Below are 19,230 nucleotides of genomic sequence, written 5' to 3' on the forward strand. Positions count from 1 at the left end.
GCCAATTTAAACGGAAGCCAAATCTAAAGTAATTACTTATTAATGGCATATAATTAACTAAACTAAATTATTGTACGAACTTGAAGACAGTTGAAAATAATAGCAAAAACAATAAGCACAATAGAAATATTAAGAATGAACTTTGCTGGGATTTTCCAAAGTGACACCAACTAAAATAATTCTAAAACATCTTATGTAAACCTTGTAGGCAATTTAGTTTAGTTCTTTTCATATTAAAATAAAATTTGTATTGTGCTGACTTGCAAAATATGAATTGCCACTAAAGCATGAAATCCAATCAGTTTGCAAATGTTGCGGAAGGCGTAATACAAATCCATCATCGCAAGTAACAAAGCCATCAAAACTTCGTCTAACATTTGACTAAGTAAAGCTGACATGCCCCCAAACAAGTGACTTCCTCATGCTGATGTGGGTGGCTTTTTGGCAACTCCAGCTGACGTCAACGAAGCAATCAGCACAGAGGTGAATAAACTGCGTTCAACGAAAGTGAAGGCATAACATTATTCATACAGAATAAACACAAAGAGTAAATAGATTGAAAGATTGCCAAGGGGGCTCGGGGTGTAATGTTATAGTTAGTACTGAGTACTTGCAGATTAAACAAATCAAATCGTTAGCAAGTGCTAATGAGCCAACTGAATGCTGGTCGCAATCGCATTGGCTGACGAGGGTTCCGGCAGCTCCACGCCTAATGCTTCGCTGCACGTTCTCTCACGAGTTCGTTGCCTAAGTCTTTTGTTTCAGCAGTTTGGTATTTTGTTGCTTGTAGCCGAATACTCTAGCTGTAAAGTTGCTAAGCTGTGGTAAAAGGTAAACAATGTTTTTTCGAAAAGAATGCAAATAAAAAATTTGTTATTTATTAAACCAAGTCAAAGTAATATTTCGAAAAATAATAGAAGTGAGTCAATACAGAACTTTAAAAGAGTAAATTATAATTTAATAAAGTATATAAAAATATAGAAATATAATTTTATTATATATAATAATAGAAGTAAGACAAAACTTTTAAAGAGTAATTAATAATTTACAAAAAATGTATATAAATAAGAATACAAAACTTAAGTACCTTTGAAAAGAAAATGTTAAAAAAAATTCCTGAAAATACTAACTACAAGTTTAAATTATCTCTAATTTGACTATTATAAAATTCATGTTCTATACATAAATGAAAGAATAAGCGAAAGATAAATTATGGTTCTCTTAACAAAATGTATACAAAGAAAAGACTAAGGAATGATTTATAGCCTCTCAGTTAAAATGAGCATGACTCATCTTGAAACTAGCTTCAAAGTCCTTAAATACAGAATAAAGAAACTAAGAAGAGGGGCAAAAAAATACCTTTAAAACTGGTTACTGGGTTAATGAGTTAATGCAAGGGTATGCAAGCATCGGCTAGGTGGGAAATTCTGTCTTATGATCACTCAAGTGATTATTTTTATTGGGTTTTTTTTTTTCAGCTGTGTGTGATCTTGATCTTCCACAACGACGACGACGACGACAAGCAGCAATCTTCGGTACGATGGTACGGCAATTGCCTTAACCCTCAACAGATTTTGTAGACTTGTATCGTAGACTATATGTACATATGTTTATTTTGACAATCGTCGAAAATTAACGCATTCTGAGGCCCATTGTCAGCTGGTCATTGAAGAAGGGGTATTCCATGATTTCGTCACTAACTGGTTGTGCTCTCAGATTCAGATTGAGATTCAGTTTCGCTCTTCGCTGCTGTTTGTTCTGCAATTTGCGTAGAATTACTTGGCAATGCGTGGCGCGTACTTTTCAGCTTCTTCTTTTTTTGGGTTGGGGGGGAACTATGCACGAATTCAGCGGGCTATATAAATGCCAAGCACTTCACAATTGCAATTTAGTTTCGTTATCGAATCGGTGCGCAACACAACCACCATCCACTATCCACACTTAAATATATAATTATTCGTATGGCGCGCTTTTGTTGTGTACGTTCAGTTGGTTGCCTTCTTTCTACTTGATGCAGTTGCTCATCGTTTGTGGTTTCTTTTCTTGCAGTTGTTGGTGCTGCTGGCAGTAGCTGGCTATGGAGTCGCTGCACCTGCACCGGGCAAAGCCCAGGGACGCACATTTGGATTGCTTGGCGGTGGCTTAGGCGGAGGTGTTGGACTCAGCGCTGGAATTGGCTTGAATGCCGGTCTCTATAGTGGATTTGGCGGTGGTCATGGCTTCGGTGGTGGCTACTATCCAGGCGGTGGCTATGGAGGATATGGTGGCTATGGAGGCTATGGCCGACCTGGCTTTGGCGGTGGTTACTATCCAGGAGGAGGCTATGGCGGAGGTTATGGCGGTGGCTATGGAGGTTATCCAGGTGGCGGCTATGGCGGCGGTTTCTATCCCGGTGGTGGCTACAACAACTTCGGTGGCTCCTACGGTGGTCAGTACAGTCAATCGCAGTCGCAGTACTCCAACAACTATTACAATGGCGGCTATGGAGGAGGCGGTGGCTTCTTTGGCAAATAAGCCTCAGTGCGTGTGATCTTTACTTAATGCTTAGTTATCTCTTGTTATTTGTACTGAAAAATAAACAAAAATGATGAACGCCAAAAGTTCCCCTGAAATCCGGTTTTTCCTCTTGTAATTGTGCACCGTGTTGTCCTTGTTATTGTTGTTCCTCTAGTCAATGTTGTTGTTGGCGTCGCCTTCTTCACTTTTATGCGCAGAACGCGACGTGCATAAATTTAATGTGGCAGAGATGAGAGATTTATTTAAGTACGTGCATGAGTAAGATCTCGAGCAAAGACCAGAAATATTCTACGACTATTATTCATCGCAATTGGCGGCGGAGATAATAAAGCAGCATAAATGTAATTTATGCATGTGCTCAGTATAATGGGGAATCCCAACTATTTCATTTTGAATACTTATTTCAAATACAAAATATGAATACATTATTTTTGCGGGTTGCGAACAATTTGTTTGGGAAGTCATCAATTATTGCTTTTGAAATACTTGCGAAAGATGTGTAGAAAAATATTTAATTGTTTCGAGCCAAAATTGGATTTATGTATTAAGATTGTATTTTAATACCCAATTCATATTTTATTTAATGTAAATTCTCTCAATAATTTATTATTAAATGTATTTGAAATATTCAAAAAGTATTTTAGGCTGTAAATCGAAAAATTTGCAGCTGTGAAATAATATTGAATGATATTCGTGCAGAATTTTCTAGAATTTGTATTTTATTTTAACATTCGAATGATTTCTCAACTAATATGAATATTTTAATATTTAAATCGAAAGATGTGTAGAAAAATATTAGATTGTTTCGAGCCAAATTTGGAATTATTAAGATTGTATTTTAACACTCAAATGATTTGTTATGTGATGGAATTACTTTTATTAATTTTAAAGGAAATCTTAAACATTCAAAAGGTGAACATCATTTGGATGGATTGGATTTGATTTGAAATGGATTTACCATAATTGTAATTTTATTTAATATTCAAATTTTTTTCATCTGGCGTGTTTGCTCTTAGAATTGTATTTTTTATCCACATTGTACAAACATTTTCAGAATTGTTCAAATACTTGAGAAAGAGATGTGTGGAAAAATATTCAATTGTTCCGTACTGACTTTGAAATTATGATAATTTTTGTTATGTAGTTGTTATTTAGTAAATAAAAAATATTGGCAATTCAATTTTAAGGGAATCCTCAGTTAAAATGGATACTCTGTTCAACTCAATTTTTAATAAAATTCAGCAAATATTTTAAAATGCAAATGGCACTTCAATATTTATACATAGTGCTGTAATCATGTGAAAGAGAATGAACTCAGATTATATTTCCGTGCAATCAATTTAAGAAGTGTCATGATTTCTCACTTCTGTTTAATATTCTTAAGATAGATTTATGGACTTGGAATATTTAAAGCCAGGAAACATTTAAAAAACAATAAAGTTTATTTTATAAAAAACGTTCTACAATAATAAATGTAACTGTTGGTTTTCGTCTTTAATGTCTAACTTAAACTTAAATAAGAGTCGATTGATTTTAGCTAATCTCGTTGATATCCTTATCCATAGCTGCTGCGATAATTCCTGACATTGTAAGCGCCTGTCTGATAGACCGGCTGCACTTGACCCGTCAGCTGTTGAATGATGCCATTGACTGTGGTTGCCACGCCTCCCACAAGCTGAGCTGGCGTCACTGGCGGCTGGAAAGGGAAGACATATTAGCAAAGATCTATAACTAATTACTGCAGTTCACTTACAGCGCCTGCTGAATCGTAGTACACTCGATTGGGCACAGGACGACGCACTGGGACTGCAACTGGAGTTGGATTGTAGTTGGGATCAACAGCAGGATCGCTTTGTGGATCGTTGGCAACTGATGCGGCAGCTGGTCGCAAGGGCAGCGGATCAGCGAGTGGCACAGTGGTGGCTAGGCTGTTCTGCAATATGCCCGGGGCAAAGAGCGACAACCAGGTGGCAAATGGTGCATAAGGACGCACAGGTACGGGAACGGGCACAGGAGCAACTGGACCTACGGGATCAGAGAGCAGACCGCCACCTAAACCACCTAAGCCGCCTAATCCGCCACCGTAGCCACCTAATCCTCCACCATAGCCACGACAGCCGCCTGCACCGCCATACACGTTGTAGACATTCAGGTCGAACAGAAAGCGTCCCTGCTCAACGGCATCCTTCTGAGCGCCGCTGGCATCGCGGCCAAAGGGAATACAAGGTCTGCCATAGCCATAAGCTCCAGCTGCTGCATAGGGTCGATAGAGTTTCTTCAACTTCTTCTTGAGCAGCAGCGTCTTGGTGTCGCCCTCATCGCTGTTGAGATCATCCAGTTCCTGATTCTGTGCACCTGCAAACTTGGCATTCTCCTTGTCCGATTTGCTGCTGCTGCTTTGTCGACTCAAGCGACTGCTCTGCGAGTTGTAGTTGTTGTTGTAGTTGGCGATGGCTGCCAGACGTCGATTGTAATAGGAATTGTAATCGTTGTAGACACGCGACGCGGCGACACAATAACCGAGTGTGCCGATCAACAGCAGCCAGACGAACTGCATCGTTACCGAGGATAATTTTGTGGTGCTTCTCTACTCTTTGTGGCACTTGTGACGCTGCGGCGCGTTGGCAATGGACTATGTTGCCAGCTTGGAGCACGCCCCAATTTATCACCTCTGAGCCAGACGCGCGAAAAAAATGAAACCAACGAAAATTGCTAACATGGCAAATTTGCTGTTTTTCCCTTAGAAGGCAGCAGCAGGCGATTGCACAATGCTCATTTTGTTTTTAATTGGCTCGCATTTTTCCGCAGTCGCATTCGTATTCGCATTGTGCGAGTCTGCGATAAATATGCTAATAGAAGCCGCCCACGCACAGCCACAGCCACAGCGTCATCATCATCATCATGATGATTGCGCCCACATGACACAGTGAATTAAAGAAAGAAAGAAAAAAAACATGTTACAAGCGAGCGACGCTTGTGCATTGACCTGTGTCAAATGATGCCACAAAACTGAGTTGAGCAGCCAGGCGTAGGGAGCTCTAACTTGATGCTGCTTTCGCTTGTAGCCAAAAAATTAATAACACCAAGTCAAGTGGGTCAATGTCACACGGCTGAATCAGCTGGCAAAGCTAAACACTACTCTTGTCTTGTCTAGTGTCTAGCTTAATGTTTACAATTTCGATTTATTCATATCTGCTGTGCAAGTGTAAAACTGCCTGCTGCTGATATGTATTACAATTAATAAATATACATATAGTAGTTTACTTTAAGCACACGTACAAAATACTTTTCAAGCCTCGCAACTTACATTTAAGACTTAGAACTACAAAACAAGTCTGTACAATTGAGAAATATAGGTGACAAGACATCAGACTAACTAACAGTTAGAGCTACCTAACTACACGAATATATGTATTTAGTTTGGATTGATTGAAAGCTTAAAAGACTGTGTGCGTCATAAGAGTCTCTGTCTTGAGCAAGAGTTACAACTAAACAGCGATCTTGGGCTTGCTGGCCTCGGCACGTTTGCGTTTCGCCCGCAAGCGTTGATTGCAATACACGCGCAGAAAGATGGCCACGAATACGATGAGCACACCAAAGATGCCCAGCAACGTAATGCTGTGTTGATAGATGAAACAGGAAAGCATTATGGCAGCGGCCTGTAAATAAAACACAAAGGAAAGAGTGTGAGAGAGTGAGTTGTATATCAAATTCATGGCATTCAAAGTGCGGGCCACTCACCTGTCGCAGCGTCATGATGATGGTAAACACAACTGGGCCAAACACATCAATTGTGTGGTAGATAAACAATTGGCCAACCGCCGAACAGATGGATAGAACAACCATGTCGAACACGAACTTTGGATGCTACAAGTAAAACCAAATATTTGTAAACAAAAGCAAACAATTGGGTGGATGACTGAACTATACAAAATCCCCGACAAAGTAAATTAGCAAATGCCAAATAAACGAATAAACTATGTGCATAAATAGATAAGTAGATTCGCCGATTGCGAAATGATGCAACTGTTTAAATAGACTTTGAAGAAAGATAGGCAGGAATGGACATAAATTAAAGGTGTGTAAATGCAGTGCAGAGTAATGTTAGCATTAGATATAATAAGATAAGATAGTTGTTAATTAAGGTTTGTAATTGGAAAGTATTTCTAGACAGAGGAATATTCAATTCTAAAGGAATGAAGCAACCACATAGAGTAAAGATAATTATTGCCTTCTCTGTTGACTCACCTCTGTGGCAAATGCGAGCGAATCCATGAAGCCGCCCTGCATGGAGAGTGAGGCGCCCGTGAAGATCGATGAGAACAGATTGACGCCGCACATCATTTGCAGCGAACTCATGCCATAGCTCTTGAACAATCCGCCCTGCCAGTTGGCCGTGAAGCTGTCGAAGACCATGTACATGGAAAGCAGAAAGATGCCAGTCAATGTGGTCACTCCACTCGCTTTGCTGTTATCCGACGAGCCACTCATGAAGAAAATCATGCCCAGGGGAAATGAGCAAAGCTGTGAAATACTCATACGATTCGTATTTGGTTTTCGACATGATTTTGCCCATCAACATGACGGGAATAATCTTGCAAGACTTGGCCAGCACTTGTGTGGGGAAGTTTACAAACTTCAGAGCCTCGTATTGGAACCAGGCGCTCATAATGTTTGAGAACGAGGCAAACGAATACTTGTAGAGTGGCGCACGATGTCTTCCAGGAGCTGGTTGCCATTGCATATAGATGAGGGCCACAAAGAAGGCGAGCAATCGGTTGGCAAAGACCAGAAACTGTGAATCCTTGAATTTGGCACTTTCTCCGTTGAAGTTGTAGTAATGCTGCGTCATAATCTTCTCCTGCAACACACCCCACGTCAGATAGGAGACCATGAGGCCCCCAAAGCACCAAAATAGCTGCACAGCCTCCTGGGAACTTGTGCGTTTAATTTGTGTGCGTTCACGCTCGTTTGGAGTGAGTTCTAGGGGGTCGTAGCCGGAGTTCCCTGTGATGCACATGTTGACAGCGGTGTGCAGCAGCGTTTTGTTGCCACGCTCCAGATAATTTGAACGCTGCACATATTTGTAGATCAAATAGCCTGGCACAAAGACGCAACTATAGCCGAAGCAATTGACAAGTAGCTTAAGCAACCAGGCATAATCCTTGGACTGCGACTCCACCAGCTGAGACAGCGTCATGTCCACCACATAGCGACCACCCAGAGAAATGCGCAGCAGATCCGAAAAGAAGTGAATAACGAGTAGGCTGACAACGATGAAGGAGCTGCAAGGAGACACGTTAGAAAAAGATACAAACAATATTACATCTTACATACCATATTATTAGCTCTGGTGTACGAGTTCCCATCTTGTAGACGACCATGTGGCAGCTTTGTCTGCGTTCGACTGTTTCTTGCTCTTCTTTGGGTTCAAGTTCGAGCCACCACAAGAAGAATTTGCTGACACGTTCGAAATTTATGTAGTTGCCAAATAATCACGCCCCAAGCGTTCTTCTAGCCGGTAAAGTCAAGTGTCACAAGTTCAATAACCGCTCAAACAAGTTTTTTGAATACGATAAGCAGCACAACAACAACAAATACGTGAAGACTTTTGTTTATATGTAACTAATAACTATGCATATGTTCGTCCATATGTTTATTTACGTTTGGTCTGCATAACACAAAGCGTTGCGTGATGTTTGCTTTATATAAAGACGAGATGAAGCTGATTGATGACACAGCCGCACTTGTGCCGCGGCTGTGCTAATATTATACGCATTTCATTGTTAATTACACCTTAAAACTCTCGCGCTGTGTAGAAAATTCAACTATTATGATAAGTGCCTGCTTGCCAGCGCTGCCAGATCCCGTCGATTGCATCTATTGTGAATGAGTATTCAAATTTTGCAGCCCTACAAGAAGTGTGGCCATTGAGACTGATATTTGTTATATTTGTACTTAACTTTGTTTAGCAACTCCATAAACAAAAATACATTTATATGTATATTTGACAGCATGCCAGAAATACTTTTAAAAAATTATATAAGCTTCATAAAATGCAATCAAGCTGCTATGCAACGTATATTTTAGTATATTTATAGTCGTAAAACTGTATGTACTAGATTTCGAATCTGCGGCCACATTGTTTACAAGCTGTACCTTTTTTGCAATTTGCTTTCTTTGTCAGAAAAACTGTCAGGAAAAATATTATTTTCACATGCTAATCGCTAACAAATCAAGCTGAAAATAGTGAAAAACGAATATTTCGCGTGGAAATAACACTTTGAGAGTGTTAAAACTAAACTACACGGAGCCCTAGCAAGAGAATATCAAAAGTGAAAAATTGTGAAATACAACGCAGCTTCTTTGCACAAATACAGAGACAACGACGATAAGAGCAGCTTAATATGTAAGTTTTATTAGATTAATATAGAAAATATTCGTGTTTATTTTTAGCAAATATGTATATAATATATTGAAAATGCAATTGAGAAAATGGATATGCAATATGTGTTGTTGTTGTTGCTGTTGCTGTTGCTGTGGCAACTGCCGTATGTTTGTGTGTGTGTGTGTGTTTATAATTAGAATTCATTTTTCACATGCTCCATGAACTCATTTCTAAATCTGTTCAAAGAGATAATAATTTTCGTATGTATCACATAATTGACGTACATTTGTTTTATGGCACGTCGACGACATCTGCTGGGCTCTCTTCGATTTATTAATCCGCCGATTTTATGGCGCGCAGATTTTCCGACGGCAGCTGCTACAACATATTCGACTTTCTACCTGTTTCTGCTACCTGAAATCGGCAATATTTTCGCATATATAAATAACTGACTTCTGTTTTTTGCTTACAGTTATCAACCAAGTTTCAAGGTGTCAAGAACGCGAAACTCGTGAACGCAAAACAAGCTAATAAATAAATAAGCAAAAGTTATCACAACGTAAAGGAAAATATACAAATATAAAATGGTGCAAACAGGAATCTCGCTGAACGAGCGTTTTACTCAAATGCAATCTCGCCAGGATCATCAGGCTCGTCCAGCCGCGCCGGCTCGTGGACGCCGTAGTCGTTCTCAGAGTCGCAGTCGCCGCATTGTGGATGCCACAGCATCGGCGGCCAACACCCGACTGTTGCAGGAGTTCAAGAGGAAGCACACTGTTCAGACGGCCCTCAAACTGAAGCGCGTATGTGTCCAAAAAACAAACAAACCAAAACAAACAACAACTACAATCACAACTACAGTATTAACTGTCTGGGATAATTGAGGGAAAATCAAGGAAAGCAGTTGTTTAACTGACTGAACATACGACAAGCAACGTTGAACGTTAAACGTATTCCATGGCTGGGAACAGCACAAAGACCACAACAACTGAACGTGGAGCAGCTACAGAGGATTAATGCATTCTGCGTTTATAACACTAGTCTAAACAACACAGTTGAACACAACTGTTTTTTGATTAGCTAGCAAAGCGAGAAGAACTTGTCCTGCCTGCCTGCCCAGTGCAGTCTAGTTCAGCCTTATGTATAGATAGCCACTTCAGTAGTAGACTTCTATTGTTCACACACACTGAACTGAAAACGTTACCGCCTTTTTTGAGCCCAGCGACTGTTTCAGTTTTGCTAACTGCAAAGCAAAAAGCCAAACAAATCCATCACAAAAAAACCAACCAAAACCCTTATGCATCTTACAGAGAAGCTTGCGGACAACTGCCAACGGCGGCATCGGCGGCGGCAGCAACATCAAATCGCTCCGGATGGGGCCCAATGGAAGAGCCGTGCGCTCAAGCAACAGCACTCGCCTGGCAACGTAAGCATCACCCAATACAATCTATATATAGAAATGCAAAACACACACATTTGAAGCTGTTGTTGTCTCGGAAGCAAGCAAGCAGCTTTAAACTCAAGTGATAATTGCCCAAAATAGAACCCAAAAAACCAAAACACATCTCTACCTTCTGCTTACAAACTTCAATATCACATAAAATAGCATGCGCGCCGATTTGATTGCCAACAACGGTGGTGGACGACCACGTCGCAGCGGCAGCGTATCCCGGCGTGCCAGCTCGGTGGCTAGAGCAGCAGGAGCAGGAGGACTACGCCAACGACTGGGATTACGTCGACCCACGGTGGGTGGCGCAGCCGAGCGTGTGGCACAACGTCGCCGCGGCTTGCCCCGTCAGCAGCAGCAACTGCGGCAGCAGCCAGCCTTTTCACGCAGTCGTGATCAGAGCCGCGGACGCGATCAGAGTCGTGGCCGTTCGCAGAGCCGTGGTCGCTCGCAGAGTCGTGCCCGCTCACAGAGCCGTGGCCGCTCGCAGAGTCGCGGACGCCGTCCGCAGCAGCAGCAGGCATTAGGCCAAAGAGTTGGTGGTGGTGGTGGACGTGCAGCAGGCCGAGTATCGGTGAAGCAACGTTTGGGCGTGCGTCCAGGTGTGGCAGCAGCAGCTGGCGCAGGAGCAGCTGCCGGCAGACGACGTGGAGCGAGCCGTCGTCGTGACAACAACACAAGTCAAGTGCGCGGCGTTGCTGCCGGACGCATTGGAAAGCGTCGCAATTCGAACGCAGCACAAAAGGCAGTTGCCGTTGCAGCTGCAACAACTGCTGGTGGCCGCGGACGCAGAGGACGTGCACGTGGCAGGTAAGCGTATCAAGCTCTTAATTAAATCATGCATTATATTAACCTATTTTCTATTGATTTTTTTTTAGATCTGCTGTGCGTGCCGTTAATGCTGCCACTGCTGGTTCTGCTGTCACACAACGCTCGCGCTCTCGCTCACGATCTCGGGCACGTCAGGGAGGAAATGCTGCTGCTGCTGCTGCGTCGCCAGCAAATGGCGGCAGGCAAAAGGCTGCTGCAGGCGCACGTCGCCGTGGTCGCAGCCAACAGCGTGCAGGTGGCAAGGTTGCTAAGGCTGGTAATAAAAATGGTAACAACAACGGCAAGAACAAGAACAATAGCGCCAACAACAAGAAAGGAGAAGCAACAGGAGCTGGCAAAGCAAATCAGCAAGGTCGTCGTGGACGTAGTCGCAATCGTGGTGGTCGCCCAGCTGCAGGTAAAAGCGTTGCAAGAGCAAGACAGCCAGCGCACAAAGGATGCCAGCCAGCTTGGATTGCAGCAACATTGAATTAACTATGTTAATTACAATTGCTTCAAAGAGCAACCACAATTAATCGTCGGTCTTTTTTTCTATTCTCCTTCCCCCACACAATTTATAGGTAAACCGCAGCGTGGCGAAGTTAAGCGTGAGGATCTGGACAAGGAGCTGGATCAGTATATGTCAACCACAAAATCTGAAATGGACTATCTGTTGAAGTAGAAGAGTAGACTGCGACCACCAAAGAGTACACACCACCGCATGGCAGATTTCTATTAGTTAATAAGTTATCTATGTTAGTTACTAATTAGACTGTAAGTCAGAGGCAACTTGAATCAATGCTCCTTTTTTAGTTGAATGCTGCTACAAAGCATTTCTGTAAATATCAATAACATTTAAGAGTAAATCACGCTGTTTGCATAATTACAATTGTCGATTGTATGGCATGAAATATACAGTGTGCTTCTTGTTCAACTTAAACGCTGTTACTTTTACTATTTGTATGTGTGCGTGTTTATGTGTTGCCAGACAACACAGCTGCGTATGTGTGTGAATTGTTTGTGCGTGTGTTGGCAAAGTGCCGGAAATTGACTTTTGTGTGAATGTGTTTTTATTTGTCTGACAAAGCAAACAACAAAGGAACAAACCCACTTAATCCCTGACCATCCCCTTGTGACGATTGAAGATAAATGTATTTATTTTTTTGGCTGCCTTGTGTACCATTTGCTTTGCACCCTGTAATACTGTTCAAGCGAAGACATTATTTGTGTCAGTTCATTAACATAGTTCTTATATGAGAGTATAACAGGGTATGCTTAAGCATTGTACTCTCAATTTTCTTGTTGTCTGCTCGCTTCTAAGTGAATATTTTTAATTTCTGTGATTGATTGTCCTACGCCAGGATTCACCTGCTCGAAAAGGTGCGCTGTGTTTGTGTGTTTATGTGTTTTGTGTGTGTAAAGGAAGATTGGCTTTATCGCTTTAATTAAATTCAGCTACTGTGTGCGCAATGTTGCCTTGGAGTAATCGAGTTTGCCGAGTTAAATGCTTGTCACAACATTGTGGTTCTCATGGCTGGCAATTCATTAAGCTGCATCACTCGCCCAATCAGCCTGCAGGCTAAAATTTGCCACGAGCCACCGCCATCCGCTAAGTAGTGAAACATGTTTCGCCAGTCAACTTTGAGCTGCTGCTCAATGCGATTAGCTTTTGGCCGCCCTCTCTGTCACTAATCACCCACTTGACGCATCCCATTCCAAATGTAGCCAAAGTCACCCAACGGGTGGTGGCCAAAAACCCGTCTAATTAACACAAAATGGCCATTTGTTGCGCTTGTTAATTGCCATGAAGAATTTCTCCATCCTACGTTCGACAATGCGTTGCGTTCTCGGTTAGTTCAACTTATAGGCCTCGTGGGACGTTTCGTCATTAACCCTTTTTTGGCCACCACCAGTCAGCTGCTGTTAAAAACATTAAACAATTCAACAATTTATAAGCAATTAGCAAATGTTGACGCCCAACACGTTTTTGCATAATTAAGGAAATCTATTTATGTGTTCACCTTTTCCTTCCTTTCTTTTCTTTTTATTTTCGTTACACTTTCCTTGCTCTTTAATTCAATCAGTTTTTTGTTCAAGTTAAGATCAATATTTGCAACATACTTGGAAATCAACATTTATATTTCTGCTTTGCATATTTGCCACCTGTCAGATTAGAAGAGTGAACTGCTGCCTTCCTTTTGAGCCGCATCACATCAAGACTTCAATTTGTCAGCGACGCGTAATAGCTTGTGGCTTAAAGCAAACAACAACTTGGCCAACGTAGAACCAATTTCACTAATCTGTTCGTTTGTGTGTGTGTGTGTGTGTGTTCAGTGTTGAGTGTGTCTATAAAAGCAGCGCAACCTGACAGTCAAAAGGTGAAAAAAGGCCTACGTTTTGCCTTGCTGTAATTTCGAGTCCATTTTCCGCTGGCGGATTACGAGCCTAATGCTAGCCGGTTCAAGGTAATCAAGGACGAGAACGACAGCTCGCTCTAATCTTCTTGATATTTTATGCGGGACTCTTGCGCGTATAAATTGTGAAGTTGTTTTTTTTTTGCCCGTGGCTAATTAGTGGAGTAAAGGACGCATGCTAAGACAGCGGGATATTGCTGTGTTCCCAACAGGAGCCAGGATCCTCTTATCAATTACATGCATGAATGACTCGCTACGCCGAAAGGCAATTTCTTCGTTTGGGGTGCAACTTCAGTTTAGCTCGCCACGTGTGATGTCAGTAAACACAAGGTAGCAAGATAAACACTAAAGCAACAAGAGTGACAATGTCAACAACTGGACGTCATATCACATCGCATCACATTATATCACACATACGCACCGCTGGTCGCCAATGGAATATAATTTCCACGCATAAATACCGATAAAACAGGGCAGCGTAAACGCTTTAGCGGAGTTTGTATTAGGCAACAAATTGTGGCGTGTGCTGCAATTACTTTTCGCCAGCAAATAGGTAACTATTAAAAGTTTAATGTAAGTAGAGTATTAGAATGTATTCAACTCTCTAACGAATCTTGATTTTCAGTTGTACACATTAACTGGTTTTCCCTTCACTTAAGATGTTGGAGATGCTTTATAAAAGACAAACAATCTTAGGATGTTCCGCAAGTAGTTTTCACGTATCAACAAAACTTTATGGTACGTGATGTATTATTTATAACATAAATTTATTCTACTCTCTAACGAATCGTGTTATTCAGGTGAACTCATTTCATTTACACTGAAAGTTCAGTCATTACAGCAATTTGTGGAACGTTCTGCAATTACTTTTCGCCGGAATACCCCAAACTATATAAAGTTGTTGGTAAGCTAAATATTTTATGCATAACAAATTGATGTAATACTCTAAAGTATTGTGTTTTCCATTTGAAATCGTTTGCTGGCTTCCCCTTCAGTTGAACTTTTTAAAGTGCTTCATAAATGGCATTTGTATTGTAATCTGGCTTCGCATTCGTCGCTCGTCACTGCGCCGACTGGCAGAGCTAATGAAGCGTCAAAGTGTTGAATGGCAATCTCCTGTGCAGAGTTGTATTGGGTGAGCGAGCGTGCGTATGTGCGTGTGTATTAGTGTGTGCCGCATAATAAATAAGCTAAATCCGGCAGGCAGCCAGTCACCCAGACAGCCAGCCAATGAGTTAGTTGGTCCTTATGAAATTGTACACGTGTGAACAATTGAGCGATCAGCGTTTGTTTCCTTCGTGATTTGTGTTTTGTATTTTTATATTTACGCGTCATTGTTCTCAAATGTTTGCTGCCTGGTGTGTGGAAATTTGCCAAGGCTGCTTTTAAAGACGATGACGATGACGATGGTAGTGAAGGTGTTGTGCCAAATTGAAAGCCATGTTGCCAACGCAGCCATTAGCGAAAGCCAAAACAAATAAACTGCAGGAAGTCTAAGGACTTGCTCAAACTCTATCTCTCTCTTTGAGTCTGTTTCGCTCTGTCTATCTTCGTGTCTGCAGCTCTCGGTCTATCTCTTGTAATGCCAGTGGGGCAATCAATTTCATGCTTGCACACACTTTCTCGTATTTACTTTTTGCACTCTTCTTTGCCTGCCTTGCACATCTCTTCATCGCTTCATCTCGCTTACTGTGTGTATTTCTTTCCCATGATTTCGCTCATGCAATTTAATTGTCTCTCACTCACTCACTCGCTAGTTCGTGCGCTCGCTCGACTACATTGTTGTAGTTGTTGGCTTTGTTATTCCGCGACGCCATTTTGTCCGTGCACTTTGCGGTTGGCGTCGCTTTAGCGCTTAGTCAACAGCTCAACGTGCCCCTCAGGGTATGCAACACAAATTTTTCATTACGTTCACTGCAACTGCAAACCGTAGACACCTTGCATCTCATCTCATCTCTCTCTCTCTCCCTCTCTGGCACTCACTCAGTCATCCCATCGATGACTCTGATTTCTGGTACATTGCGTTTAACGTTTGATGGCAAATAATAACAAAGAGCTAAAAAAATTGTTTGCGCCACTGTGCTCGTAAAAGCATTTGAATTGCATTAAACCCATGGCAATAATGCAATTTTCATGACATTTATGAGCTGAGCACATGCTCGATACTGTCGCCATCTCATTCGCTTATTGACGCTGCACGCAGCCAGTCAAGTTTAAAGTTAACCGTCGTTCGATGCGCTGCGTTGAGCAGCAGAGCGTGGATTGGTGAGGGAAGCTGTATACACTGTCATCGACTGCCGGAAACTGTTTGTTGTCGTTGCTGCAAAGTAAACGACACCGTCAGCAGTTACGTGGGCGTGTCTGTGTGTCTGTCTGTGTGTGTGTGCTTGTGTGTTGTCTGACAGTGAGCACTTAAGTCCGCCTAACTCTCACAGATCTTGATTAGATGTGCCTCAAGCGTGTCACATGCACAACAGCAGCACCAACAGAAGCAGCAAATACCCTTTGTCATTGTCCTTGTCGTTGCCAATCGTTGGCTGATCCATCAGGGCGAAAGCGGATAAATTCCGTGTCATCGGTACAAAAAGATTTCGTAAACAATGTGCCAAGCTTTTCAAATATTACAAATTGAAATTCAATGTAATGCTCGAAATCTATATTAATAATACTTAATAATCATTAATTTAGACATCTTTCTCTTTATCAAATGAAAGTTCTTGACTTTTTATAGAATACAGCAACAAGACTTGCGTCCTGTGAAGTAGTTTATTTATAGCAATTAAATGTATTAATACCATAAACTTAGAGCATAAAATTCTTATGCTTGTAAACTAACATCGAAGGAAATAATAAAATGAATTGTTTTTTTATTTTTTGGTAGTCAGACAGTTTTGAATAGCAACTAATTCGAGTGACTAACAAACACAGCTACAGTTTAATAACAAACACTTATACAACTTTTGCCTTAGAGAGCAGCATTAGCTTATGCCTACGTTTCTATATAGTTTTCAAAATATACTATTAATAGTTTCGGTTTCGGTTTTTGTTTCTTTTGCGGAAATGCTTAGATCTTAATAGTAAGTACAGTTGAGTTGCTTAAAGCTACAAGATGGCGGCATGCGAAATGACAGGTACAGTCATACCTAGCTAATACACAGAATACACATACACACACAGTCACACACTATTTTAGTATTTTCATTCATTCATCGCTAATGATATGAAGGGAGTTTGTTATCTAAGTTTATAGGTTTCTCTCTTGTGGTTTGTTTGCCTAGGTAACATTTTGTTTTGCTCTTTGATTTGATTTTGAATGAATCACCCTGTAGTTTACATTTGATTACACACACTTAGAAGTACATACACCGTTATTCGTTATGCGTTTTGCGCTCCGATCTGATTTACATTTACGTTTACGTTTACGTTTACGTTTTTTATTTGCAGTTTCTCCCATAAGCATGGCTCATAAATTCGTGTTCAGCACTCGTCGTCGGTGATTGTATAACTGCCCCGGAACTCACTCAGCGGCGTGGCATTTGTCGTTGATGGCGTCATCAGTGGAGCCCCCTGAAAGGAGATGGCCAGCGGCAGGGCGGAGGGTGCACAGAGACTCAGTGCGCTCCTGCCTTCGGTCACGGAGCGATAGCGCAGAGGACGACCCGAGCTGCAATGCATAAATAGACCACCGAATATTTTGGTTATTTTACAATATAAAAACAAGTAAGAAAGCTAGTGGAGTATGCTGACTGTGTCCTACCCATTTTGAATAAAAGCGATATATTTTGCGGTATTATTCTCAAAATTATTATACTACAAAAATACTAAAAATATATTTTGGGGTATTATTATTAAAATATACCAAATATACTAAAAACACTAAAAATACCAAATGGTATATTAGACCCCTAGTAAGTAGGCGTGTTTGCCCATACAAAAGTATTTCTTTAATAACTTCGACAATTTTTATCTGATCGCAACCAAATTTTCAGGAATCATAAATACTATACTTATTATTGTATATACCAAAATTCGCAATTCTAGTTTTATAATTACGCTTGTTATTCGATTTTTTTGATTTACGGGGGCGGAAGTGGGCGTGGCAAAAATTTGAAACAAACTTGATCTGCGTGCAAACATAACAAATGCTGTCGAAAAAAAATTATATCTCTATCTCTTATAGTCTCTGAGATCTAGGTGTTCATACGGACGGACGGACAGACGGACAGACACACAGACACACAGACGGACAGACGGACATGGCCAGATCGTCTCGGCTGTTGACGCTGATCAAGAATATATATACTTTATAGGGTCGGAGATGCCTCCTTCTACCTGTTACATACATTTCCTGCCGGCACAAAGTTATAATACCCTTCTACCCTATGGGTAGCGGGTATAAATATGGAATGTTGTCCACATAAATGGAGAATTTCGATCATAAACGAGGGAAAACATTTAGGATAAATGCGTGCTAAGACTGCTCGATTACTCATTACCCTGTAAAGAATTCAATTTTAAATGGGGAAAATGGGAGTAAATAAACAAGTAAGTATAGAAAATAATGTTTTAAACATTTTTCTGCATTTCAATGAGAAGCATTCTTATATTTTCAGGATTAACATATTTGAAGATAAAAGTCTTGTAGTTGCATCCAAACTAAACCAATGTGACTTTGATGTAAGTATTATAAATCTTGTATTACTTTTATTTTTATTGAATTGCAAATTAAGAAACTCCTTAAACTATTCACAGATGCACAGGGTATATTCTTAAAAGGGAGCAAAAACAACAATGGAAAGTGCTGGAGTCAACAACATCGAGACGTTTTGAATGGAGTTTCAATAGTTTCCCATAAGTTTCAACTGCTTTTTAATATCACACATATGTGCATACTTTAGCATAAGTACTTGTAAGACTCCACAAACACACATACACACACACACATGCATGCTTCAATACCACATAAGAGTACTTAACATACAAACACACACAAACACATAAGTATCTACCAATGGATTGCTTTGCGCTTCCTCAATGCGACCTTCAACAATAAATTTGTGTATCGAGCATCCAATGGAAAATTTGCAATAATGAATGTGAGAATATATATTACAGTACTTCTATGTATATGTAATCCGATTTATGTATTCTAATATTTACGTTCATATTTTGTATGTCCTTAAATAACTATTGAAATGCTTCTAAATAAAAGCTTAAAAACTATGTTGAATTTCGCTTTTTTCTTTGGGCAAAATTATGGGAGCACTAATGGTCTTTATATATAATACGAAGGTAAGGTAAGTAAATGGAAGGAATATATTGCAAAATATTGCAATATTGCACTTTTGGCTAATCCTTGAAATGCCAAAATTAAAGACAATTTTTCCACCTCAGGATGAGGTTTGTAATGTCGATAATTTAGTCGTATCCTTACACATTTAGCTGAGCTTTCGCTTGTTGAGATCCCAATAATTAATACTATCGATTGGCAACAATAAAATATGACGTCATCTAAGAATTGTTCACTTGAAAATTTTCAGTCCGAGATCTTAAGAAAATCGTCGAAATTCAAAAAATCCTCGATAACTCAGAAACTACAAGGACGATTTGAATGTCATTTGGCCAGTTGATAGTCCTATTCTATAGAAGTTGTT

General features: G+C 40.6%; 5 protein-coding genes and 2 long non-coding RNA genes across 11 annotated transcripts in view; 4 read left to right on the forward strand and 3 right to left on the reverse strand.

The window, feature by feature from the left end:
- The first annotated feature begins 1,869 nt into the window (after positions 1–1,869).
- Positions 1,870–2,612, forward strand: LOC133837219 (pupal cuticle protein Edg-91). Its single transcript, XM_062267892.1, has 2 exons — positions 1,870–1,979; positions 2,050–2,612. The coding sequence occupies exons 1-2, from the start codon at positions 1,962–1,964 to the stop codon at positions 2,512–2,514; spliced, it is 483 nt and encodes a 160-aa protein (XP_062123876.1). The 5' UTR covers positions 1,870–1,961; the 3' UTR covers positions 2,515–2,612.
- Positions 2,613–3,960: 1,348 nt separating this feature from the next.
- LOC133839309 (uncharacterized) lies at positions 3,961–5,546 on the reverse strand. Its single transcript, XM_062270740.1, has 2 exons — positions 4,271–5,546; positions 3,961–4,213 (listed from the first exon to the last, which is right to left on the reverse strand). Exons 1-2 carry the CDS (start codon positions 5,072–5,074, stop codon positions 4,073–4,075), a joined length of 945 nt encoding a protein of 314 aa, XP_062126724.1. The 5' UTR covers positions 5,075–5,546; the 3' UTR covers positions 3,961–4,072.
- A 133-nt stretch (positions 5,547–5,679) lies between these two features.
- On the reverse strand, positions 5,680–8,506 carry LOC133839307 (adenosine 3'-phospho 5'-phosphosulfate transporter 1). The gene is given in 5 exon segments (XM_062270737.1): positions 5,680–6,176; positions 6,259–6,384; positions 6,766–7,026; positions 7,028–7,802; positions 7,855–8,506. Coding segments are annotated over 5 exon segments (1,380 nt in total). The 5' UTR covers positions 7,902–8,506; the 3' UTR covers positions 5,680–6,005.
- Positions 8,507–8,657: 151 nt separating this feature from the next.
- On the forward strand, positions 8,658–12,102 carry LOC133839306 (micronuclear linker histone polyprotein). The gene is made up of 6 exons (XM_062270736.1): positions 8,658–8,926; positions 9,378–9,708; positions 10,216–10,331; positions 10,512–11,162; positions 11,231–11,580; positions 11,744–12,102. Exons 2-6 carry the CDS (start codon positions 9,490–9,492, stop codon positions 11,842–11,844), a joined length of 1,437 nt encoding a protein of 478 aa, XP_062126720.1. The 5' UTR covers positions 8,658–8,926; positions 9,378–9,489; the 3' UTR covers positions 11,845–12,102.
- A 529-nt stretch (positions 12,103–12,631) lies between these two features.
- Positions 12,632–17,161, forward strand: LOC133839313 (uncharacterized). 2 transcript variants are annotated; one of them, XR_009894090.1, is made up of 4 exons: positions 12,632–14,149; positions 14,202–14,314; positions 14,377–14,480; positions 17,021–17,161. It is a non-coding gene; the product is annotated as an uncharacterized LOC133839313 (long non-coding RNA). The 2 variants fall into 2 exon arrangements; XR_009894091.1 differs by lacking the exon at positions 12,632–14,149 and having other exon boundaries at positions 14,195–14,314.
- The window catches only part of LOC133839305 (5-hydroxytryptamine receptor 2B), a 28,340-nt gene continuing 25,545 nt past the window's right edge, over positions 16,436–19,230 (reverse strand). For all 3 annotated transcript variants that reach the window (XM_062270734.1, XM_062270732.1, XM_062270731.1), the window contains one exon: positions 16,436–17,240. In XM_062270734.1, coding sequence (XP_062126718.1) covers positions 17,054–17,240 — 187 coding nt within the window. In that variant the 3' untranslated portion in view covers positions 16,436–17,053. The remainder of the gene's footprint in view (positions 17,241–19,230) is intronic.
- Positions 17,980–18,801, forward strand: LOC133839314 (uncharacterized). Of its 2 annotated transcripts, XR_009894093.1 has the most exons (3): positions 17,980–18,121; positions 18,173–18,253; positions 18,329–18,801. It is a non-coding gene; the product is annotated as an uncharacterized LOC133839314 (long non-coding RNA). The 2 variants fall into 2 exon arrangements; XR_009894092.1 differs by having other exon boundaries at positions 17,980–18,253.

Source organism: Drosophila sulfurigaster, chromosome 2R (assembly GCF_023558435.1).
Source record: "Drosophila sulfurigaster albostrigata strain 15112-1811.04 chromosome 2R, ASM2355843v2, whole genome shotgun sequence".
NCBI lineage: Eukaryota > Metazoa > Arthropoda > Insecta > Diptera > Drosophilidae > Drosophila > Drosophila sulfurigaster.

What these genes read in the sequence shown, in the direction of transcription:
- LOC133839309 (XM_062270740.1), bottom strand. Translation starts at nt 5,074, where the DNA reads ATGCAGTTCGTCTGGCTGCTGTTGATCGGCACACTCGGTTATTGTGTC. An exon ending in ACTACGATTCAGCAGGCGCT is followed by an intron (nt 4,214 to 4,270) that starts GTAAGTGAACTG and finishes TTCCCTTTCCAG; the next exon opens with CCGCCAGTGACGCCAGCTCA.
- LOC133839306 (XM_062270736.1), top strand. Translation starts at nt 9,490, where the DNA reads ATGGTGCAAACAGGAATCTCGCTGAACGAGCGTTTTACTCAAATGCAA. An exon ending in CGGCCCTCAAACTGAAGCGC is followed by an intron (nt 9,709 to 10,215) that starts GTATGTGTCCAA and finishes TGCATCTTACAG; the next exon opens with AGAAGCTTGCGGACAACTGC. An exon ending in TGGTGGTCGCCCAGCTGCAG is followed by an intron (nt 11,581 to 11,743) that starts GTAAAAGCGTTG and finishes CACAATTTATAG; the next exon opens with GTAAACCGCAGCGTGGCGAA.